The sequence below is a fragment of the Cynara cardunculus genome, assembly GCF_001531365.2.
Source record: "Cynara cardunculus var. scolymus isolate 2C chromosome LG 1, CcrdV1, whole genome shotgun sequence".
Classification (NCBI taxonomy): Eukaryota; Viridiplantae; Streptophyta; class Magnoliopsida; order Asterales; family Asteraceae; genus Cynara; species Cynara cardunculus.
Genome location: NC_037528.1, coordinates 21,535,689 through 21,560,775, shown reverse-complemented (window position 1 = coordinate 21,560,775; position 25,087 = coordinate 21,535,689). Strand labels below are relative to the sequence as shown.

Below are 25,087 nucleotides of genomic sequence, written 5' to 3'. Positions count from 1 at the left end.
ATTCTTGACAATTAGTTTTCAAGAAAGTGAGGTGAGAGATTACAAATCAAATAAATGTATTGACACGTACTGTATCTTCCTTTTTTTTTATATACAAATGTAAAGAGCTTAGCTAGCGTCCTTAAATCCTTTTGTCGAGGATTTGTAATTCATACTGACTGTGACAACATTAGTAATGAATGTTTCGTTTAAGCTTATTGAAAAACCTTTCTATCACATCACATTACGAAGAAAAAGACTTTTGCTTGTAACCACGTAAACTTCCAATAAACTCTTTTGATTGACCATATAGGCTTTTGGATCCCATTTTATTAGTGAGAAAAAACTTACTATTAACCACTTGGGTTGTGACATACCGCAGAAGTATCAAAGATATAGTGAAAAATCTCATCTATACTGGTTCAAATCAAGATGCTGTCAAAACCCATGTGACTATAAAAGTTTATTTGGAATGACTTCGGATAATGATAGTAACATTATGTTGGAATGGTTTAAGAAAATGAATGTTTCGTTCTCAATTACAAGATTTAATAAAATTATAAATCTAAACAAATATTAGAGGAAGAAAGAATGGATTACGGTTTTGATTCGAACATAGTGTGAAGAATCTTTATCGGTAGGGAGGCATAAAAAAGGTAAAAGAAAAGCAAAAACGCAGGCTGCAAATATAAAAAGAGAAGGAATGCAAGATGCAGAAAAGAAAGCAGCAGTTGATATGATGATGGAAGAAGGGAAGGCCTCTTTCTCTCTCTCTCTTAGCATGGAAGAAGATGAAGGGGAAAAACATGATGGAAAAAGAAGAGTCTTTGTGGGGAGAGAAGGAGGGACAGTAGTTGTCTTGATGACTCCACGTGGCAACATGGAATTGGTTGAAGAAGGAGCATTTTTCTCTTTCTGTGGAGTCTCTCTCTCTCTTCGCATAAACAACATACACACACAAAAACCCATGTCAGAGTGTGTGTGTTGTGCAATTCCAAAGTCCAAATCCTGTTTATCTATATATGTGACGAGATATCCCCCCCCCCCCCCCCCCCCCCCCCCCCTCATCCCCGGCGATTACGTGTCATATACTCTTTCTTTCTTTCTATCTTTCTCTCTCTCTTTATTCGTTTTGCCCCCTTCTCCCGCATGCCCTAGATATCTTCTAACCCCATCAATCTCCTCTGCTTAACGTCCTTTTGCCTTTGATCTACTCTTGGTAAGTTTATCTTTACTTCTCTCTTCGTTAGTTTGTTTCTCTGCTTACTTCAATTTGAGTCTTTTCTTGTTCGATTTGGGTCAATTTTACTGTTAAATTTTGTTCCTTTTAGGTTTTTGTAGAATGGGTTTTGCTGAATTGGGTTCTGGCTGGCTTTGTTGTTGAATGTATGCTCTTGATCAAGTAAAAAGGGGCTTCATTGAATTAGCTTTGACTGTTCATTCTTTGACTTCATGAAAATGAATGGTGGGATTTTGTTTGAATTTGGGATTTATGGAATTTCTATATAAGGTGCTCTGCGTCTTTGTTTTTTTTTGGGTTTCTTTGATTCTCTCTTTTATTACTGAATATTGAGATGCATAAATGCTGACTCCATATTCCATACTTGGCATGCTTGGACATTGTGAAGCTTTGATTACACTTGATTCATTAATGAAGTAACAAGTTATGCTATGTTGTTTTTTGGTTGTTTACTTTCTGTTTCTGCAACTAATACACAATGGGATAGGCTGGAATGTTGTATCTATCACCAATTTATGCGGCTATGTAGTCTTAAGCTGAATTCTGTAATACTTTGATGAAAACTAGTCCATATAAAGGTGGCATTGCGTCATGGTGTTCATTGATATCAGAAAAAACTGCATCTTCCTTTTCCTGTTTTTAAACCTTTGTCTTGTGTTTCAATTCAGATTTTATACAGCGTGGCATTCTTTTGAGAACACTTTATTTGTCCCTTCATCGGTGGATTCTGTCATGTTAGTATATTTTAATTTTGGAAACTTACAAGCTAAAGATACCGAGTTTCTCCAAGTAATTATTACAAAAAAAATTAAATGCTGTTAATTTTGGTTCATAATGTTTACTTTTTCAAACATCTACAGCTCTATTATTTTTGGTGCAGATAATTGGAGGTTAAACACATGATGGCATGCGATGATCTGCCAAATCACCCTAGCTTTTAAATGAAACAGCCAGATCCTAAGATGAAGAATAACGAATCATCAACTAGTGATGTTATAAACGGAAACTGGGTTTTAAAGCGCAAGCGGAAAAAGATATCTTTTGGTCCAGTCAAGTCTAATGGCAACAAAAACGACTCTATACCATCGGAGTCTCATACAAGTAGTTCGTCAAAATGCAAGAGTAAAAAAGAAAACTCATCTGATCGTTCTCCTTCCAAAAAGAAAGGACATGATGGGGTGAGTTCTTATAAAAACCTGATATAGACTTATGTGGAATCAATTGAATCAGTTTATTTAGATGTGAGGTATGCATTGATTTATTCTGTTTCTTTTTCAGTCCTATTATGAATGTGTCATTTGTGATCTTGGTGGCGACTTGCTCTGTTGTGATGGTTGTCCTAAAACCTATCATATTACGTGCCTAGATCCGCCGCTTAAGGTTTGTCTAATTCATAAACACTCGAGCATTTGTTATGATGTTTGTTTTAATGGAAGATGGTGAAACTTATAATCCCTTTTATCTTTTCTATTTGTGATTTTAAGCGAATCCCAAATGGCAAGTGGCAATGTCCAAACTGCTGTTCAGAAAATAATACAGTTGAGGTGGTCAACAAATTGGATCCTACTTCAAAGCGAGCAAGAATGAAGATTACACCTGGCAAATCTAAGAGCAAAAATAAATCTGCAAAAACTGATAAGGTATCTCGAATCTTGAGAAGCACTAAAAGGTCATCAAGGAAAGCGAAACCATCCTCTTTAGGCCCCAAAGAGGATGTATCATCCATGGATGGCTCTCAAGAAAGGAGTTCATCATCTTCAGATCTCAAAAAAGAACTTGAGCCTGATTTTGAAGAAACAAAGTCAAGCTCCCCTGCCAAGTTAGTCATGTCTCTTTCCAAGGTTATGGAGTTGGAGAAAAATGAAGAAAAATCTAACAGGAAGCATGACAGGGGTCAATCTAAAGAAAAGAAAGATGTTCCAATGTTAGAAGTCTCAACCGAAAAAAGGAAAAGAAAGCGCAAGGTTCCTTCAGATGATGTTCAAAAGAAGCCTTGGACTGATAAGGGGATGACTGCTGGGGAAAGTTCTAGGAAACGTGAAAAAGTTAATTTGGAAATTAGTGGAACAAGTAAATCTCAACGGAAGCGCAAGTCGGTTAAGCATGCAAAGACTAAATCTTTGTCCAAAACTGACATGGGAAGTAAGATTGACGATACAAAGTTGAAAGGCAAGGTATAAATTCCAAAGCGAAATGTTTTTTCTACTGCATTTGTTGGATTCTTTTAATACATTGTTTGATTATCTTTTTCCCTTATTTTGCATTCGTTGGATTCATTTTGTTAAGCAGTGCTTAATAGAAGGTAAAATTGTTCAAATTAATTATGATTAAATTGCTTTTAAATTACAATGTGGACTCTTATTTCAGACAGAAAGAGTACTGCTTTCCTGGTAGGACTTCTAATATGCATCAGATTTTCTATTAAGCATAAAGTGTCAGCCATTATCTTGCTATTGCTTTCATGTTTGGAATTCTAATATGCACCGCCGTTTCTAATATGCAGATGGAACTTGAAGAAGCTGCAAATCCGTCACATGAATCACACAAAGCAGAGAAAGTTGTCGAGTTGCTGAAAAATTCAGATCATGCTCAAGACAAAATGCAACAGGTAGCAAGAACGCTAAAAACTCGTGTGTTGTTTCTGAGGCCTAACATTTGGTTTTTCACGTGTAAAGTACCCCAATAATCCGGTTAGATGCTGTATGTTATCATCAAAATGTTACCATTTTTCTAGTTTTTAACACACAAAAAATGCCATCCATCAATATTCTGGACCCATTTTTATATCACTAAGTCGACCAAATGGGACTGCATCAATCGAACCCACATAACTAAAAATGTAAAATGGCCAAAATGAATAGGACCTCAATGATCTGATATTTGTGTAGAGTATTTTCCCTCCCTTTTAACCAGGGCTTCAAGAATCTTGACCCTATATGTGTAAGTGGATGCAAATATATGCTATACATATTATGACCACAATACTCGTATAAATTGTATGCTTTGTTTGTGTATGTTTCAGGTAGATCGTGTTTTGGGTTGTCGAATACAAGGCACTGAGAGGAAATCTGCTGTTTCTGCAACAGAGACTAATGACATGCCTTCTCAGAGTGTTGCGATCACTGACAATGAAAATGGTGCATCAGAGAAAACCCCCAGCTGTAACACAACTCCAGATGTTCAAGATGCTGAAATCGTAACTGAGGGCACTAAGAATATTGAGAGCAGTTCAGATCAAATAAATGATATGGTAGTAGAGAACATAAATGTTCCTGTGGTCAATGATTGTATGGAAGAGAATGCTATCAGCTCAATGAATCAAGCCACAAATGATCCTGGTTCTACAGTGATAGATGAGATAAATAAAGATGCTTCCACATTGATATCGAAAGATTTGTCAAAAATGATCGAGGAGATTCCAATTGGAGACAATGCTGATGTTCTTTTGAAAGTTCATGACAATACTGAAGTTACAAAAGGTGCGGATCCAATTCCTGATCCAGAAACTATAGAAGATAAGAAGACGGATTTAGAGATGTCGGCCAATTGTAGTCCTACAGAAGAGTCCATCACGGAACAATCTTTGACCTCTAACGAAAAGATAGTATCGTATGAGTTTTTAGTTAAGTGGGTTGGAAAATCTCATATACACAATAGCTGGATATCTGAATGTCTGTTGAAAGCTTTAGCTAAGAGGAAACTCGACAACTACAAGGCAAAATATGGAACAACAGTTATAAATATTTGCGAAGAACAGTGGAAGCTGCCACAGCGGGTGATTGCGCTGCGTTCATCAACCGATGGATCAACTGAAGCTTTTGTAAAGTGGACTGGTCTTCCTTATGATGAATGTACTTGGGAAAGGATAGATGAACCTGTAATTGCGAAATCTTCTCATCTTATTGATTTGTTTAATCAATTTGAGCGCCGAACGGTTGAAAAAGATGCTTCGAAGGATGAAATCCCGAGGGGAAAGGGCCGAGCTCAACAAAGTGATGTAATTACTCTCACTGAGCAGCCTAAAGAACTAGGAGGTTCATTGTTCCCACATCAACTCGAAGCATTGAACTGGTTGCGCAAATGCTGGCACAGGTCGAAAAACGTAATACTTGCTGATGAGATGGGATTGGGGAAAACGATATCCGCTTGTGCTTTTTTGTCATCGTTATACTTTGAGTTTAATGCTCGATTGCCTTGTCTAGTTTTAGTTCCTCTTTCCACAATGCCTAATTGGATGTCGGAATTTTCAGTATGGGCTCCAAACCTGAACGTTGTGGAGTATCATGGTTGTGCACGAGCAAGAGCTTTGATGCGCCAGTTTGAATGGCACGCAAATGATCCAACTTGTTCGAATAAGAAAACAACTAATTATAAGTTTAATGTTCTTCTAACTACCTATGAAATGGTTCTTGCTGATTCGACTCATTTACGTGGAGTTCCGTGGGAAGTTCTTGTGGTTGATGAGGGTCATCGGCTTAAGAACTCAAGTAGTAAGCTTTTCAGCTTACTTAATACCTTTTCCTTCCAGCATCGTGTTCTTTTGACGGGTACTCCTCTCCAGAACAACATAGGGGAGATGTATAACTTGCTAAATTTCTTGCAGCCATCTTCCTTCCCTTCTTTGTCGTCATTCGAGGATAGATTTAATGATCTTTCGACTGCCGAAAAGGTAGATGAACTGAAGAAACTCGTTGCTCCACACATGCTTCGGAGGCTTAAGAAAGATGCTATGCAGAATATACCCCCAAAGACTGAGCGTATGGTTCCTGTTGAGTTGTCTTCCATTCAAGCAGAATATTATCGGGCAATGTTGACAAAGAACTATCAGATATTGCGCAACATAGGAAAGGGTATTCCTCAGCAATCAATGCTGAATATCGTGATGCAACTGAGAAAAGTTTGTAACCATCCTTATCTAATACCTGGAACTGAACCTGAATCCGGATCGGCGGAGTTTCTTCATGATATGCGTATTAAGGCATCAGCTAAGCTAACTTTGCTACATTCTATGCTTAAGATCTTGAACAAGGAAGGTCACAGGGTCCTCATATTTTCACAGATGACAAAACTTCTTGATATCCTGGAGGATTATTTGAACATCGAATTTGGCCCCAAAACATTTGAGAGAGTTGATGGTTCTGTTTCCATAGCTGACCGGCAAATGGCAATTTCACGCTTTAATAAGGACAAGAGCCGGTTTGTCTTTCTATTATCAACCAGATCTTGTGGACTTGGCATCAATTTGGCAACGGCGGACACTGTCATAATCTATGATTCTGACTTCAACCCACATGCTGATATCCAGGCAATGAATCGTGCACATCGTATTGGCCAATCAAAAAGGCTTCTTGTATACAGACTTGTTGTCCGAGCTAGTGTTGAAGAAAGAATTCTGCAGTTAGCAAAGAAGAAATTGATGCTCGATCAGCTTTTTGTAAACAAGTCTGGATCTCAAAAGGAGGTCGAGGATATCTTAAGATGGGGAACGGAGGAACTCTTTAATGATTCTTCCACACGAGCTGGGAAAGATATAAGCGAAAACAACATCAACAAAGGGGAAGAATCTGTAGCTGCAGAACACAAGAATAAGAGGCGGACTGGGGGTCTGGGAGATGTGTACCAGGATAAGTGCACAGATGGGAATACCATGATTGTGTGGGATGAATCTGCTATAGTAAAGTTGCTTGACCGTTCAAATCTTGACTCTGTTTCAACCGATAATCCTGAAGGTGATGTAGAAAATGATATGCTTGGCTCAGTGAAGGTACGTCATAAGCCCTCTATTGTGTTCACAAGTTTTTTCTCTTTCAACCCCTCTTACTTCCTTCACTTTCTGGCTTCGATATCATAATATTTCTTATATTTCGAATTAGCTGATTGTGTTAGCGTTTGACATATAGTTGCATTATTAGTAAAGAAGAGCAACTTCTTCTTGCAGGAGTTCTTAGACCCCCTTAGCGGCTAGGCCCAACTGCACTTTTGATGTGTTTTTTATTAACATTGTTCTTTGCTTGTTTGTATTTCGTTGTAGCCTATAGGGGGTTGGTTCATGGGTACAACCTTTTGTAAGTTCATGGTATTCCCATGGATTGGGCAGTTCCTATTATGAAGACTGCAATTTCTCAATACCTGCTATTACCTTAGCACTCATGTAACTTTTCATGGTATACGCATAGATGGGCCAGTTCCTATTTGGAAGGCTGCTATTTTTTCTGTCATTTGACATGCGTGCAGCTCTTTGTTTTTTATATTACTTGATAATCAATCAAGTGACTAAATTTTCTATGTTGGTCGAACTAGCATGTGATTCCTGAATCCTGATATAACCTTGCTGAATACAGCAAATGTGTCTACAAAAACAGTGGCCTTGACAGCATACTGCACTAGTTAATAGAAGCACATATGCTCATAAATGAAATATTCCTGGAGATTGTTCCTCCAGTGTACCATCTGCAATTGGGCAATCCGATGCACCAAGGATACACGGGATTGAAGGGCTAGGGAGGGAAGTGCTTGTAGCACCATTTTCTTCGCAACTTTTTGCAAAGAGGCTGCTTCTGTAAGCCATTGCTATGACATCCTGGTCATATAGGAGTAGCCTTATGGGGTAGCTATCATTTGTGATGATAACTTTTTATTGCCATAAAGCACATATTTTGAGCTTTATATGGTATTTGTGATGTTGTTAATTGTTATTTTCTATTGTATGTCCAATTAGTCTTTGGATTGGAATGATGAATCAACTGAAGAACAAGGAGGAGCTGAATCGCTTGTGGACGTAATTGATGATTCTACTGCCCAAAATTTAGAAAAGAAAGAAGATAGTTCAGGAAATGTTGCTGAAGTAAATGAATGGGACAGGCTTCTTCGAGTGAGGTAACGTGGCACTCCTTGCAGTCCTCTTCAGAATCTCATTACCCCTTCAGTATTTCTCATCCAGACTTCAGTCATTGTTTCTCTTTCAATGTTGCAATTTGGTTCAGGAGGAAATTGGTATCATAATATACTTGATTGGTTAAATATATATTTACTAGAGGTAGCCTTAGAAGCAAAAGTGATAAGTAGATAAATCATGCCACACCAAAGCTCAAAAATTACTAATGTCCTGTGAAAAAGGTTCATATCTGGTCATATTAAGTCTTTGGTTCATCAAACAATATGATTCCCACTTTCAATGAGCACACACCATTGCGTAATAAACTGATAAAATTGGAACAGAGAGGGTTACCCAAGTATAAAAGTTTGAAGTCTGTTTAATGCCAGCTTCCGTCCTTGTTGAGCAGGCTTTAGGAATGCTCTTGATCTGTAGGTGTGAAGAGATTCAAGGAATTTCATAGAAATATGGAATAGATATAATGTTCCAAATGTGGATGCTCATTTATCAAATTGGACCATGCTTTGGCCACACTTTATGATAACTAGTACTTCTTTTAGTTTTTCCTTACGGAATTTATAAATGGATTTGAAGATGGGAGAAATACCAGAGTGAGGAGGAAGCTGCGCTTGGTCGAGGAAAAAGGCAAAGAAAGGCTGTTTCATACAGGGAAGCATATGCTCCACGGCCTATTGAGATGTTAGAGGTATCTTTCTTTTGCATTCCAGATATATATATATATATATATATATATATATATATATAGACACACACTTTTGCATATCTATTCGTCTGTGGTTGCATTTTCATTGATAATATTTTCATAATGCTGCTTGAGTTCATATACATTATTGCAGAATGGTGGTGACGAGGAGCCAGAACCAGAGCCCGAGCGTGAATATACACCAGCTGGACGAGCCCTTAAAACTAAGTTGTGAGTTTCAATGTTTCATGTCTTTCAATTTGATTTCGTTTGAATGAACTTTTGAGGTCTTCCTGTTCTTATTTGTTTTCTGTGTTCTTTTACATTACCTTTCTGTCTTGGAGAGTGTTCATGAGATCCTAGGTTGCTTTAGGATGCTCTTAACTCTATTTGGTTGGTTAATGTCTAAGATAAATCTAGCTAGATTGTAACTTCAGGTTCAATCTAAAGAGAAGCTTCATTACGTATCAAATGTCTAAGATACCGTTGAATAATGTCATAACAGAAAAATCAAGAAGAATCAATTATTTGTAATCATATTATATATTTATAAACACTTGACACTTTATTTTTCTTTGGGTCCCATTTACTTGATTAGAGGAGAAATGGAAAGTGGACAGTGGAGCAAAATGATGCAATTTTAAACATCTATTATAATATATGAGGCTATCTTTATGGTTATCTCTTATCATTGTATGATTTTTCTTTGATCTCTTTGAAGAGATTTCTTCCTGCTATAATAAATAAAAAAATCAGCCCACTGATTAAACAATGATCACAGGATGCTAAACTGAAGAAAATATCAGTTTTATGTTAAACTACCGCCATCAAATTCTTGGAGGAGAATAATCTTCAACCAAATTACATACTCACAAGTTTTCCCTCTTAAGGAAGCCTTTTGCTTTATAAATCAAGTACGCCCAAAAACAAAGAGAAATATAAACCCAAAAAAATTTCTATGTTGATCTCACGAAGACTTTTAAGGTTTAGGGTGGTCCAAAATCTTTGTTTTAAAGATTGTATGCCTCCCCCTCCCCCTTCCACTTATTCTACTCTGTCATACATCTCTGACAGAAATAGAAGAACTGGAATACTTGTCATTTGCAGAAAAACCTCTAGATTTCAATGGGTTAATCAAGATTTTAAATTTTTTGAGTTATATGATGACATAGGTTGTTTTGACAGTGCTAAGCTTCGAGCCAGACAAAAACAAAGGTTGGCTCAGAGGGATGCTATTAGAGAAGCCCTTCTCACTGAAGGACCCCAAAACAGCGGCCTAATGTGGAGATCAGATCAACCAACAGGAGAGAAGTCTTCAACATTAAGAACAGAAGACAAGTCAATGAGCAAGGTAAAAACAAGCATAAACAAAGAATCACTCGGATTATCTTATCAAACACTTTGGCCAACCAGATTCCCATTTGCAGGTGCGAAATAGAAACTTGCTGCCGGTTCTTGGGCTATGTGCTCCAAATGCTAAGCTAATGGAGTCATCTCAGAGGAACACTTTTAAATCTTCCAGCAGAAACAAGCAGCACGGGATAGGACTTGAATTCCCTTTTCACCTAGCACCTTGCTCTGGGACCTCCAATGATGTTGAAGCCAAACCTCATGGGACCATAGACACCTTTTCTGACACACTCCAACATGGCCCAAAGATTGGTGGACCTCCATTTACTTCGGTATGCTTTCAAGAAAAATATCATTTTACCAAAGGGCCATTGACCTAGCAATATCTGGTTACTGGTAAATCCTAGCCTCCTTGGAGGTGAAGTCAATCCTCACCAAGCCATTCCAAGACTATAGATCAATTGGACGAGTAATGAATAAAACAAAATATAAAACTTCATACCATGTAATATACTAAAAGTCTTGCAAACTAAAACAAAAAATGTCTTATAGATTAATTGTTTAAAAGTTGGAATTGGGAATCGTCAAATCGGCTAAAAGAGTAAAAACCTAAGACATTATAATTTGGCTAGAACATGTATGCTTGGGCTAAAATATATAATTGGGTAAAGGTTAAAACATGTATAACTTTTGGGGCCCTTGTTCCATATCTCAGATTGGAACACCCTCAAACAAGACCCTCATCCTCACCAAAGGTCAGTTTGGTGAGGAGTGTGCTTGAGTATTTGCTGTATATAAATACTATATACGTAAAAGGAAAGATCATTTTGCCAATATTTTCATCAGTGGGTCTAATTCTTAGATTGGATAATCTTGATCTCTTTGCAGCAGGCTCTAGTTCCACCACCTGGGAAAGGAGCAGAGGGTTCAGAGAGCTCTGCTGATGCTTTATCTCATTCTCATGAAAGGATTTTGTTGCCGAAACTACCCTTTGACGGGTCGTTGCTGTCCAAGTTACCGTTGCCGTCAAGAAACCTCAGTCATCACCAACCTGACTTGTTTCCCAGTTTAACTTTAGGGAGATCAATTGGAGAATTAAGTGCATCTCTGCAAGATTTCTGCACAATCCCATTTTTGCCCAATTTGAGATTCCCCCAGCAAGAGATGGAGGCCCTGGCTCTCCCCATGTTGGGTTTGGGTCAGATTCCACCATCATTTTCTTCATTTCCTGAAAACCACAGGAAGGTTCTCGAGAACATAATGATGCGAACTGGTTCTGGATCAGGGAACCTACTAAAAAGGAAGCTTGTGAAAGATTTCTGGTCGGAAGAGGAACTTGATTTTTTGTGGATTGGTGTTCGTAGACACGGACGGGGTGGTTGGGAGACCATGCTGCGAGATCCGAGGCTTAAATTCTCCAGATTTAGGACAGCGGAAGACTTGGCAGCAAGATGGGAAGAAGAACAGCTCAAGGTGTTGGATATGCCAACTAAAAAGCAATCAAATGCCACGAAATCTGGGAAATCTCCAGCATTTCCAAACATCTCCGATGGAATGATGAAACGGGCATTGCATAGAAGTAGATTTGCTGCTGCTCCACCAAGTTTCCATCCGCACCTGATGGATATGAAATTAGGTCTAGACGGTCCTTCGACATCTGGTTTACAACATATGGAAAACCCAGATCCACGTGGATTCCAACAAGACAGTTTTCCTCCAATTCCGACATGGATTCCTGACAGGTTTCGTGCAAACTTTTCTGGAGAATCATCATCAGGGCACTTTGAACCAGTTCTTCTGAATCCGTTTGGAACCAGTAGCTTGGGTTCTCTTGATCTGAATGGTTCAGGGGTCCTCGATTTACAGAAAAGGGAGGAAGAACAACATGCTAATGGACGTTGGAAAATGCCAAATTTCATTGATAGCGAGTCTCAGTTAAGGAATGTAGGCAATCTGAAGGAGAAGGATGAGATTGGTGGGAATAGTTCTTCGGAGAACACCAAACTACCTCATTGGCTTCGAGAGGCTGTAGGTGTTCCTGCTCGGCCTCAAGAACCTCAAGAACCCCAACTGCCACCTACCGTATCTGCAATAGCACAATCAGTGCGTTTGCTATATGGAGATGAAAAACCAACCATTCCTCCGTTTATTGCTCCTGGCTTGCTCCCTTTGCCGCCAAAAGATCCTCGCCGGATTTTGAAGAAGAAGAAGAAATGCAGCAGCTCACATGGAGGACTCAACCAACCACAATCAGATGGTGGACATGATGCTTCTACTTCAGGAAGTAAGGCGGCACCACCACCACCATTGCCGGAGTTTCCACAATCAACATCCGGACCATCTTGGACTGAACCAGACCTGAATTTAGTACCACCAGACAATGAAGATATGGTGGTGGCACCACCGTCTCCACCAAATTCAACTCCAGAAAGTGAAACAAGCTTTCTTGAAAGCAAAGAGACTCCAATGGCGATGGACTCAAAAGAAGAAGAGAAGGCGAGTGGGGAGTTGAGCAACAGCCGGTTGGATCCGGCACCGGAGGTTTCGTCTGAAGGGACAGTATCAGATGATTGTGCAGGTGGAGGTGGAGGTGAGGATGAATGTTGACGGGTGTGACCCTATTTTTGTAGGCATATATTGCAGTTAAGTAGCGAAATATAGGATTTTGTTTGTAAAATTGTGTAAGAAAAAAGGATTGAAATATATGCATGCTGTAATTGTACATCCGCGGAAGGAAGGAGGGTATTTTGGACAGTTAGTAATTATAAAGTTAAATTGTTTTTACAATGGTTGCTTAGCTTTGGACTTGCCTTATAAGCTGTAAATAATGCGTAAAATTACAACACCAGGGAGAGCTTAGAGATTATTATATGAGTAAGTAAATGGAAAATGATTCATAAAACAAAATTAAGCCAAACAATTCTCAATATCAGTAGAAGAGCTGCTATTGGAGGATCCGATCAGTACAAATTCTCAGGTATGAAGAAAAAAATGGCAAAAGATGAAAAATAGAAACAAATTCTAGAATGTGATTTCGCAAGGCGCATGAAACGTTCTACCACGGCAAATTGCTTCAAGATTTTCTCCAGCATATGAAACAAGCGGTGAAACCTCAACACCTGCTTGCAGTAAACAGATGGATTACTAGAACAGAAGATAATAGGCCAATTGAATGCTTTATTGTGAAAGGTATTTTTACCAGTTGAATATAGTGGCACTGAATGTGTTAAAAAGCCGCCTGCTGCGACCACCCAGCGTGTATGCAGACGCAGAACCAGAAGTCGAGCACTGTCTGGAGTGTCAAAGTTGGACCCGTTTGCATTCTTTACAGGGGCAAATTCTTCTTCACGTAATACCTATGTAACAAACAGAGAAAAACAATCAGGAAAAGTGATGATCATATGCACAGACTTTTCCTTCCATTTTGCTAATAAACACAAATTGATAAAAAGGGATGACCTCAAAAAGTGCTGTTGAAGGTGCATATGGAAATGCATCAAATATGAATTGTTCAAGCTTGTATCCAACAGTTTGCCCATGGATTGAGGGGATTTTCTTCTCAGCAAGGTGGTATCTGTCATTTTTGCCAAAATTATAACATACTAAATAAGTCAACACCCACAAATCAGAAAAGGTTAAGTGAATACTGACATGCTGTCCTTTTCAAGACCATTTGCAACTTGGTTCAGAAATTCCAAAGTGAACATATGCAGGCAAACCTGAAATACAAGAAAGCACTTCACTTAGAATATTAACAACTTTCCTTATCCTCTCTGGGTGGTTTGATTAGGGCACTAGATTAGCGATTGCAGTTTAACTAACATAGAAACAACTAAAAATTCAGGGAGCATGCTGCTTATAAATAAATAAACACTCCAAGATACAAGGATTTAAAAAGACAGGGGAATGGTAGACTATACATTACTCCAACAATATCGAAGTCGGCCAGTTCCCTGATTAATTTCGCTCGCCAGTGACTGATCCAACTCACTATATTCAACTACAGTCACAGGTCCTCCTTTACCACGCCGTACAAAAACACCAACCTTCTCTTGAGGGTATGCCTGTGTTCAAATCAATGCATGAAATAAAGTGATTTTATTATTGTGGCAGTCAGGAGAGAGAGAGGGAGAACAAAAGGAGAGACTTGTTGCAACTAGAAGTAACTGTCAAACTGATTCAAACAGCAGATAACAAAATGTTGATGCGTTCAGTTTTCATCAATAAAATTCAGATGGTTGCTGATATTTCTATATTCAGCTGATAAGCAAATGAGCATTCAAGGGTTGTCACAGTTTTTGTACCAGTTTGTTGGGCACTAAAACATCCTTTAAATAAGATCAAACATTGGTATGAAAGTCTACAAGTATCTAAAGACAACCATGGCACACATCTATGCATGCTCATCAAAATATCTAATTATAATCTCCATCAAAAGAATAACTTGCATGCAGCGCAAAAAATCCTATTCTCTCTTCCCATTTTTGCAAAAAATTATTATATGGATTTTATGATTTTATATCTAAGGTGCCTGTTAAGTTAATCCTTCAAATTGTTGAGCATTGTTCAAAATGGTTCAGCTTTCAAGGAAAATTGGTTCGTGAATGGCATGTCGGCCAGTTTGCACACATTATAATGATTGAAGACAGCACAGCTGTTGCTTTTACCTTGGTTTTGCTGTGTTATATTCGAATGTTTCAGTTGGCCTGAGTATGTTTGATTTGTGTGTGTATCATTCAAAGTATATTTGCATTGCCAATCAAGATGGTTTATCGTTGTTCCTTTCAATTAATATACAAAATAACAAGCAAGAGAACTCACCTTACGGACAACTTTAGCAGCAGAAGCTACACCCTTATCAATGAAGTAGCCCAAGAAAGTAGGATCACCAACACGGACCTGGAAGTAAAACAATCTTCACTATGGCTATGTTTTTAATCATAAACAAGCAAGAGAGAGAGAGAGAGAAGATGAAGTGAATGAAAACTACACACCAAAGCATTGTCAACTCCATAGCAATCCAAATATTTGACGCCTCTCATGGACATATCCTCTAATAGTCTTGAATACTTCAATGCTGAATTTGGAAGTCAGAATCCAAACCAATTAGCAACTCAAGCATTTGAGATGACAAGAATACTAAGGTTAGAACTAGTGATTATGCTTTAATACAGCTTCATGAATTCCTCTAGTATATGGTTATCTTGAAATATACCTGAATAAACTCCTCCATTTCCGTCAGGAGCTTTTGCTACCTGGCTTCAAAATTTGAGATTTGCTTAAATACCATGTCCATAGAAAATATTTAATTGAAAAATGAAATGTAATAGCAGGAAAGATAAACATAAATCTTGCTTTAATCTAATAAGTTGAACCTAATATTACAACTCCTAACTAAGAACCAGATTATTGGTCATATGAAGAACATTAGAAGAAGAGTATCATAGGAATATAAGATAATAATATATTGCCTAAAATAGGATGTTGTGATGGGACTATTGTGAAAACTAGAAGAAATAAATGTAGAATGTACAGATTAATGAGATGAAAAAAGGGGTATCAAACACGAGAAAAGCTCCATTCAGAGGTATAAACATGCATGTCGTTAGTGCTTAAGGTCATGGAAAACCAAGACTATAAATAAAAAATATTTAAGAATTTTGTAATTACCCATAGCATCAATCAAGCATTTAGTAGCGATTGTCAGCTAGTTATTTATCTAACCAAACATGAACAAATCTTACCCTGTATGGGGTTTCCATGACAAATCTACCATCCTTTGAAACACAAGGTATTGTGCCTTGGGAAAAGAATGTGACCTGCACCAAATAGCTTTCATCGTAAGTAAAATGCGTGCCCAAGAACAAATCTATAAATTTAAAATATAAGTAACTCACCTGATCAGCTTCAAGACCAAAATATTTGTGATATTCAAAGAACTTGCGCGTGGTTTCATCGGTAAATGGGCTTGTCATTATGTACCAATGTATTGGTATAATACTAGCAGAGCCTACATAAACCAGAAAAGATTAGGACAGCAGGCAAAAAGGATGAACTCTAACAGAATTTACATAATTAAACTCACCCTCATTTATGGATTGAGCAGCTAATCTTTGGAGGCAGAGAATTCGCTCAGCCTGAAGCTGGAAAAGTGACTTTCCAGATGGAAGTCCAATATCTAGAATGAAGATAACAATGACATTAGTAATCAGATGTGTAACTTAAAAAGTTATTCGACTTAAGCAGCTCTTTCACCATTTGGTTCCTTACCCCTACTTGCTCCCATCTCACTACCACTACTCATAATCCTAACTTCGAAATTGACAAATGCAAGGGAAACAGAATGTGTTTGCAAATCTATAAAACATCTCAAGTACCCTATGTCTTGCTATGTTCTTTATGCTCCTCCATTGACAAATGCAAGTCCCCCAAGGTTTATGAGGTCATTGTTTGGCTATGAGCAGGGTCCTCAGTTTTCATTAAGCACTTTTCCACAATGATTATAAATAATACTCTCTTTCCATCAATAGAAGATAAGGTAGACAAATTGTTTTAGTTTTCAATGTATATGATAGTCAATGCCGGAAATGATTCTAAGTATTAAACTTGGAGTTGTTCATTTAGGGTACGTTTGGTACATGGGACAGGAAAAAACTCATTGTCCCATGTTTAGCATGACATGGACATAACAAAAACTCAATGTCCCATGTTTGGCGCGACATCAGACAGGAACAAGGGCCGGGATAGGGTGCGACAAAAAAGATCTTTGCACAAAAATAGGTAGAACAAGATAGGACAAGGATGAGACAAATACTAGAAAATTACTAATCTACCCGCATTTGATATAACCTAGTATGTTATCTGCTTTAATGATCGCTACCACCCATCGTCACCACGGCACCACCAACAACGGCAAATGGTAGCCACCGCCAACCACCATCGGCCATCTCCACTACTACAACCTCATCCACCACCTCCATGACCACCGTCAGCCACCTCCACCATAACCAATGTCCACCATCTTGATATCCTCCATAGTCACCAATGCCTCTACCCCCACCACTATTTTCGCTGCAACAACCTCCAACACGCCTCCGCCAATCCATAAGTATCCTCCCAACCGAATAAAACATACTTTTTCATTTATACGAACCAGGTTTTTTCGAACTACCATCAATTATATCAAATTCTTCATTCCAATTTGGTACCACTATATATGTACATATTTATGTATATGAAAGTTCTATAAAAATGTTTATAAATTAAATTATTTAAAAAGTAAATTACATTTTTGGTCCTTATAGTTGCCACTCATTATCAAGTTTGATCCCCATTTTAAACTAATTACAGTTTTTGTCACCATGGTTGCCATTTTGTTTCACTTTTGGTCCATCTGACTAACTCTACTTAAAAAAAAGTTAGTTAACTTAAGTATTTCGGTCCTTTTACTTTTTTGTGTTTTTTCCTTTTTTGTTTTTATTAGATTATAGAGTAAATTACGATTTTTGTCCCTGTGGTTTGTCAATGATTTCTATTTTGATCTCATGCATCACTAAAATTACAACAATGGCCCTTATAAATATGGTTGTATAACAAACCTTTTTTCTATTGTACTTTATAAAATGACCATCACATTCTTGAAACTATCAGTGGGTCTCAATTTTAATATTGAATTTACAATTTATATCGTGATAAATTCTCATTTATTTTATTTTACTTTCCTACTTCTTTTATTTTTCATTTTATACCCTTATTATATTAATAATTAATAATAGTTTTAACTAAAAATACATTAAAAATACATATTTTATTTTGTAAATTACACCATTAGAAAAAGTTTTGTCGGCATCTTTAAAATGAGTTAAGTATTGAAATTTTTTATATTTTTATAGAATTTATCCGATGTATATCTGCAAATCCGTCTACACTAATCCAAAAAAACATTTTCAATTTGATATAATTTATCATGTTATTAACTGTAACTTCAAAATTAAAATTGAAACCCCAAAATAGTTTTAAGAATTTGATGGTCATATTATAAAATACGATAGAAAAAGGGTTTGTTATACAAACATTTCTATAAGGGTCATTGTTGTAATTTTGGTGATGCACGCAGAGAAATCATTAACAAACCACAGGGACGAAAATTGTAATATACTCTATAATCTAATAAAAGAAAAAAAGACAAAAAAGGACTAAAATACCCTTAAGTTAACTACCTTTTTTTAACTGACTTAGTCAGAGGGATCAAAAGTGAAAGAAAATGGCAACCATAGTGACCAAAACTGTAATTAGTTCAAAATAGGGACCAAACTTGATACTGAGTGCCAACCACAAGGACGGAAATGTAATTTACTCCTATTTAAATATTGACTTGATTTATGTTGTTTATAAATATTATATGATGTATAAAATCATCAAACAGTTTTTAGAGGCAACTTGTCTAGTCCTGTCCTATCTGGCCCTAGTCGTACCAAACGCTAGACAAACAACTTGTCTTGTCCAGTTCTGTCCTCTTGTTTTGTCCGCTTCTGTCCAGTCCAATCATGTCTGCATACCAAAAGCTACCTTAGAGAGACTTCTAGTGGAAACTTTGGAAAGTACTTATTGGGTGATGGGTACATGTCGTAAGGGAATCTTAATAACTTGACAGAACGTGTCAAAGGGTCCTGTGCTTAAAAATACGAAGCTTTATCTAGAAGTGAAATACATTACCGTTACATGATATCCCATTCACTCTGGATACAATGAGCAAGTTCAAGTCTTCCCATTGTACTGGTTATTGGGATAGTGGTGGAGAGTATAAGTATTGCTCTATCTAGTTTGGAGGCCTAGTGTAGTGTATATATAATTCTTGTTCTCAATGACATCAAATAAGTTAAAGAGTATCCAGGTCCTTTGAGACATCCTTTCTCATCAAGGGTATTATTGTAAATGTGACTTATAAAATTTAGCTTCTTCTGCATAACGGGGACATTTAAATACCTGACAGCAGAGCATGTTCTTTTCACTTTTATATCAAGGGTATTTAATCCATTTTATTTACATCTGAAGACGGTTCATAGATCAATTCAAGTATATAACTGTTCATACTATATGCTGAGCCAAGTATGAACTAAAATATGCTGAGCCTATTTAAAGTCCGGATGATTCTCCCAATTCAGCAAATTGATAGTAATTTTGTAAGGGGTGCAAGAAAACTTTCATGAATAGTGCTTAATGGCTTCTCTTCTTTTAGCATCTTCTTTTTCTCCTCGATTCTCTTCTCCGTGGTTTCCTAACATTTCTTGAAACAAGAATAGCCATACCCAACCCAAGTTGCCTATCCCGGAAACAATATGCGCATTCTTCACATCTCCATCATACACTGCTGTAAACAGCTCATCTTTGGCATTCTTATTTGTGTCCGAGAAGAGATCATGAACCACTTATATTTTCTTTGCTTATACCAGCGAAGTGTTTCACTGAATGATGAGAAGCTCAGATTTTGAAGTCAAAGCATCTCAAAAGGCATAGATCCAACTTAATTAAAATCTAAATCAGAACAAGACTTCCTACACACATCCCCAAGTACCATGAGGATTCGTTTGATAATCTTTACACCTACTAGCACTAATGCCTTTGGCAACTACATTTCCTCCCGAATCGTATCTACCCAAATTATATAACATTACTCCTAGCTATGTACCATTAGATTTGCAAATTAGTAAAAAGGAAAATAAGCAGATAAATAATTTAAAAAATGAATTGTTAAATATAAACGAAAAGAAGAAATGTCACATACATTAAATGAAGACTTAAAATGAGAAGAAGAAAAAAAAACTTGAATCACATGTAAAACACTTACTAAAACATCCTTTTGGATCAGAACTTCCAAGCCGTGTCCCCTGCATTTAAGGAACGTGTGGATTAAAATCACGAAATTTTTGTGAAGAATGAAAATTTAATATAAGTTTACCATAATAGGTCTTACAAACGTAGCAAAGTTATGTTCTTGTTGAACCGGCGAGTATTTTTAAGATTCTTAATGTTCCAATTCACAAGGCCAATCGGGACTTGTGAAGGTTAAGTTCCTGGGTTACATATACATGTTTCTCCTTCGATAACAAGAAGAATAACCAATATGATAGCAACTGTAGAGAAGCATGTCTTTTGAAACCATTTAGAGAAGATATTTTATCACTGATTATACTGATCTAAACTGTCTATATTAAACATCATTAACTTAACAGAAAGGGCTTAAAACCCCCAAGAAAGAAAAGAAGCCCCTTGTAAATATATTGAATATTTCTGGAAGAAAGACAAGAGGTTCCAAGAAAGATACATGTAGCAAGTAGTTTCCATCATGTATAAGCTTTTCTTATTGCATGCATATCTGATTGCAAGGAACTGGAGACAAAGCATACTAAACATACCATTCTAACCACATGACTAGTTGACAGACTACCCATCACGTAATTTTCAAAATCGACATCCCATAGATCAGTGTGCTTTAAATGATAGCACACACTCTATCTGATAGCAGCTAATCAGTGCTTTAAATTTTTTGATAACAGAAGATGTTATTCATGGCCTCCTATAAAACTGATTGTCTTCTGCTCTGGACATTTCTCAGGTTCTACTTATAGAGACTCAATGTAGAACTAATTAATACTTCCTCATTGTATTGTATTTTTTTGAAACTACTAAATGAAAAATCCAGAAAGAGAGATCTTATCAAGTCTTCCACCCCTCTCGAAGAGTGATTAGCCGCTCCATCTCAATATGACTAAACCTACCATAAAGAGGTTATCAACTGATTCTAATACTGCACCTATGAGATAGAGGAAGAGTAACAACCAAATATCTCACTTGGCGCTTTTAATCAATCTGATTTATTTTGTGACTATACATGGTTTATAGTTTCAACTCTTAGACTACAATGCCTATGCTCATGGGCAAGGTACTCCATGGCGCTGCCAGAGGGTAAAAAAAAAAAATCACGGTAGATGTCAGTGTCACATTAATTTGTCAGTGTCATCACTTCAAAAGCTACTTTTTCCTATTGCTTACCTATGTTTAATTCGGATAAATGAGATATCATATTTTTTAGGATAAATTACCTTTACTTACTATGCTTATCATCTTATAGTTCATATATGTAATTAGCATGGATAGATATTCCAGTAGGTGAAGCTCATATCAGAGCACATAATCATATTTTTTAAGATAAATTACCCACTGTTTTGTTATTTGTACATAGTAATTTATGATAGATTGGTTGTGTTAGTTTTGTATCTTGTGATTAAAGAATCATAACCCAGATGATGGAACTTTATTATATAAAACATAACTATTAATCCACTATGCACTTTTTATAAAGCATCATTACCTTTAGTTGTGTCACAGATTCATTATCAAGTTGTAATTAGTGGGCATCTCCAGAAGCCAAAAGGCAAAAGGAAACATCATATAATTGCCATGTTTCTGTACACTCATTAATGTTAATCATAAATCAAGTAGATAAGTAGAGAGAGAGAGATTCATTTTGCAAAATTAATTCGAATATGTTCTAAATGAAAAGTTCAGTACACTTTGTCATCATCCTTTCTTTTCAGTAAAACAAATACCCTTTGGTCCCTGATGTTGCAATAATTTCTTATACATACTCGATATCTCTTTTGACTAATGATTAAGAATATAAACTACCCTTATGGTGAAAAACAGGTCAAATTATTTTAAATTAATCTTTTGTTTTTCAAATTAACATAAATCTTATTGATCATAACACATATGGTGTTTAGTTCACAAGGGATGACAAAAGAACAAAAATGCCCGATTTAGCTACAAAGTGCACCACCAATAAATGTGACCTTTTGATTAGAACAATGAAGTAAGATTGGTATAAAGAAGTAAAGATCATTATACCTGTCCACCAGATAAAAGCAGCACAGCTAACTTCCCATCTGAAATAGCCTTCAAACCCATTTTCCACCATCTCTCTCTATCTTCAAGTTTCCTATCCTCTACGGTTGACACAAAGCTCTCTGGCACTGGCTCTATTGCTGCCGCCGGTAGCCCTGATTCATCATTCAGATACCCAATTGAACCCATCAAAACATACAGAAGTTATACAAAACACAGGCACAGACGAAAAAGACTAACCATGTGACTGAAACGAACAGCGTATCATTCGATCAATTCTTGGAAGATCTAAGTTCTGCCAAAATGTTAATTTATTAACAGAGATTTAGAAAGAAAGAATTAAGAGCAGTATTTACTAATCTATTCAAATTTATAACTTCTGTTACTATGCAATTTTCTCTATCTTAAACTACTAACAAAATATTTCTCAACACAGTTAACAAGAAACCCACATTACAGATATATCACAAATACAACGTAGCAGTTTATTGAAATACCTGTTTTATTTCCAATAATTCAAGGAGGTGTCACAATTTTTTTTAAACCAAAAAAAGGGTGAAAGAACAGTTATCAATTATCACATCTCGTACGGGATCTGCCATTGGAGAATCAAAAATAGTGAAAACCGAACCAATTTCTGAGTGCAAACAACAATGCAATTGGTATTGAAATGAGAGCAATTATTATGAGAGATCTATAAAGAGAGGAAGAAAAAGTAAATTTCAAGATGAATACAGAATTGGGGTGGGAGAAAAAAACCTCAATTTCTTGAACAAGAAAGTGTTGTTGGTCAGGGGAGAGTTGATCCCAGAAGGCAAAAGCATCTTCTTGGCCATAATCTTTGAGCCTTTCGAGCAGTGCTTGCGGTGGCGGGGGTGATGATGATGCGTTGTTGTTGTTGTTGTTGTTGTGGTTGTTCTCGGTGGCCGGTTCCCTCATTGCTGCCACCGTCAACTTTCTCTCTCTGGATCTGTCTGTGTGTAGATCTAGAGAGAGAGAGAGAGAGAGAGATAGATAGCGAAGTAATATTGTGTGTGGGCAATGACGATCTGCTCAGTTGGTAGTGGCGTTGGCTCAGTTGGTGGGTTGTTTAGAGATAGAGACAAAAAGAATTAGTCAAATGATTTTATTTATGATTGGATTTCAAGGGTGACAATTCAACTAAACCGTGTGCTTCCAAATCACCATCTCATCATAACTCTCACCAATCTTGAAATTCGTGGTCTTATTTCTTTAAACATACTCCCCCCTGATTCTAAATCACATAAAAACGACTTGGGTCTTCTTGAATCTTGATTCTTGAATCTTGATTCAACCTCAAAATCCGAGATGTAACGATTCTAAGATAAGTTTTTGTAAAAGATTACATAAAACATAGGCTCTTGAGGGAAAAGGGTAAAGAAATCTAGATTTTAATTAAAATCATAAGCAAAACTTATTCCAAACTTTGACCACAATTAATCTTTTGTGCTCAAAAGCTTCAAGTCTTTGAAGGTTTGATGTGGGTGAATTTATTTTGCATTCTTTCTTTAAAAGAAGAAAGGTTGGGCCAATTTGTTTTCTTTACTCTTTCCTTTTCAGCTTAGGCATATTATTCTGAATATATATTTTTAAGTTCTTTTTTTATTTATTTATTTACTGTTATGCATGCATGTGTACATATGTTTGTGTGCACATCCTCTATATAGAATATATATAAATATAATTAATTTCAGAAATGTATATTATGTGTTATTTATGGGGGTGTAAATGAGCTCGATTATCAATATGCTCGAATTTGATAACCATTTCTTAAGTTCGAATTTGATTTGAAAATTCGAGAGTAATTAAAAACTAAATTCGACTCGAACTTGGTTGCAATTTTTTAAGCTTGAGCTTGAACTCGAATCAAGCTTACTCGTCGAAATTTATGAAATTTTAGGATCATCTCTTGTAAATTATAAAACTTAAAAGGTGTTCTTTTAAATTTTAAAAAACTAAAGTGATCTACCTCAAACTTCATCATCAAATAGACAAAGTTACAAACTTCATTCAAATCCGTCTCTTTTTATAGCACCTTTTCATCCTTCTTTTACTATCTCTCTTCCAACATGAAACAATTTCACCAACGCTTCTATAGTTTTTTTGCCTTCTTTTAATTATGATTTAAAAATAATAATTAGTTTTTGTAGTTAAAAATGCACAATATTATTCAAATATCTAAAAATATAAGACATTTTTATTACATCATATTATACATATTATATTTTAAAACTAATTATAGATAAAAAAATCTAGTATCTCACGAGTCACGAGCTTTTGAAGTCGAGTATTGGGTAACTTGACTCGACTCATTAATATACCAAGTCGAGTTTGAGTTTGAGCCGAGCCTATCCGAGTTGAGTTTTGACCAAGTCGAACTCGAGTAGTTCGCAAGTTATCTTGGTATCGTTTACACCCTAGTTATTTACCACACAACAAAGCAAATAAAAATCTAAAAGAAAAAATCTAACGTTCTTCAAAATTTCGTAGAAGGTAAATTATCAAAATGATATATTAAGATTATTGATAAGCGTCTTTTACTCAATAAGTAAATCGGATAAGATTTTTAGTCTTTGTCATGTTCACCCAACAAGTTAAATGTCTTAAATGGTTTAATAAGTACTTATCCACTCAACGGTACCCTTTGATTTGGTTAAATATCTTTAATGGCCTAATAAACACTTATCCAATTTTGAAAAAAATTATACTATATTATTTTAGACTATACCATCGGACAATTTGCAGTTATAATCAGGGCCGGCCCTGCCACGTGCAGTCCGTGCGGCCGTACAGGGCACAAAGCCTAAAGGGGCATCAAGTTGTCATTTATTACTAGTTTGAGGTTTAATAATTTGATAATTGAACAACTGAGCTTTAACTATAAAAACAGGCTCAAGGCCTAGTAATGATGAATACTCAATGCACATCGTTGGAAAAAGTTAGAAAGTTGGAAAAGTTTTTGTTTGTATAAAGTTGTCTGTATGAATTAATCTGTTTGTATAAATTGAAAAAGTTT

At 36.4% G+C, this 25,087-nt stretch overlaps 2 protein-coding genes across 9 annotated transcripts; one reads left to right on the top strand and one right to left on the bottom strand.

Annotated features, from left to right (window-relative positions):
* The first annotated feature begins 1,000 nt into the window (after positions 1–1,000).
* LOC112511065 (protein CHROMATIN REMODELING 4-like) lies at positions 1,001–12,942 on the top strand. Of its 8 annotated transcripts, XM_025116482.1 has the most exons (14): positions 1,038–1,198; positions 1,311–1,444; positions 1,888–1,953; positions 2,100–2,397; positions 2,498–2,599; positions 2,704–3,393; positions 3,723–3,827; positions 4,242–6,983; positions 7,938–8,095; positions 8,688–8,799; positions 8,951–9,027; positions 9,982–10,147; positions 10,224–10,478; positions 11,035–12,942. In XM_025116482.1, the coding sequence occupies exons 4-14, from the start codon at positions 2,161–2,163 to the stop codon at positions 12,751–12,753; spliced, it is 6,363 nt and encodes a 2,120-aa protein (XP_024972250.1). In that variant the 5' UTR covers positions 1,038–1,198; positions 1,311–1,444; positions 1,888–1,953; positions 2,100–2,160; the 3' UTR covers positions 12,754–12,942. The 8 variants fall into 8 exon arrangements, with proteins under 8 accessions (XP_024972275.1, XP_024972267.1, XP_024972223.1 ...); XM_025116507.1 differs by lacking the exons at positions 1,311–1,444; positions 1,888–1,953 and having other exon boundaries at positions 1,001–1,198; positions 2,704–3,038; positions 3,111–3,393; XM_025116474.1 differs by lacking the exon at positions 1,311–1,444.
* Positions 12,943–13,037: 95 nt separating this feature from the next.
* LOC112511099 (UDP-N-acetylglucosamine diphosphorylase 1-like) lies at positions 13,038–23,087 on the bottom strand. The gene is made up of 15 exons (XM_025116529.1): positions 22,810–23,087; positions 22,291–22,345; positions 22,054–22,205; positions 19,994–20,033; positions 16,232–16,324; positions 16,044–16,156; positions 15,891–15,965; positions 15,362–15,401; positions 15,141–15,223; positions 14,968–15,045; positions 14,067–14,210; positions 13,798–13,865; positions 13,606–13,720; positions 13,346–13,502; positions 13,038–13,265 (listed from the first exon to the last, which is right to left on the bottom strand). Exons 1-15 carry the CDS (start codon positions 22,987–22,989, stop codon positions 13,168–13,170), a joined length of 1,491 nt encoding a protein of 496 aa, XP_024972297.1. The 5' UTR covers positions 22,990–23,087; the 3' UTR covers positions 13,038–13,167.
* Between the last annotated feature and the right edge of the window lie 2,000 nt (positions 23,088–25,087).

Excerpts from the sequence above, each read along its gene's own strand:
- LOC112511065 (XM_025116455.1), top strand. The coding sequence starts at position 2,161 with ATGAAACAGCCAGATCCTAAGATGAAGAATAACGAATCATCAACTAGT. Across the intron at positions 3,394-3,722 it reads ATACAAAGTTGAAAGGCAAG|ATGGAACTTGAAGAAGCTGC; the intron begins GTATAAATTCCA and ends TCTAATATGCAG. Across the intron at positions 10,148-10,223 it reads AAGACAAGTCAATGAGCAAG|GTGCGAAATAGAAACTTGCT; the intron begins GTAAAAACAAGC and ends TCCCATTTGCAG.
- LOC112511099 (XM_025116529.1), bottom strand. The coding sequence starts at position 22,989 with ATGAGGGAACCGGCCACCGAGAACAACCACAACAACAACAACAACAAC. Across the intron at positions 22,206-22,290 it reads CTGTTCGTTTCAGTCACATG|GGCTACCGGCGGCAGCAATA; the intron begins GTTAGTCTTTTT and ends ATGATGAATCAG. Across the intron at positions 15,402-15,890 it reads TCATGGAAACCCCATACAGG|GTAGCAAAAGCTCCTGACGG; the intron begins GTAAGATTTGTT and ends TTTTGAAGCCAG.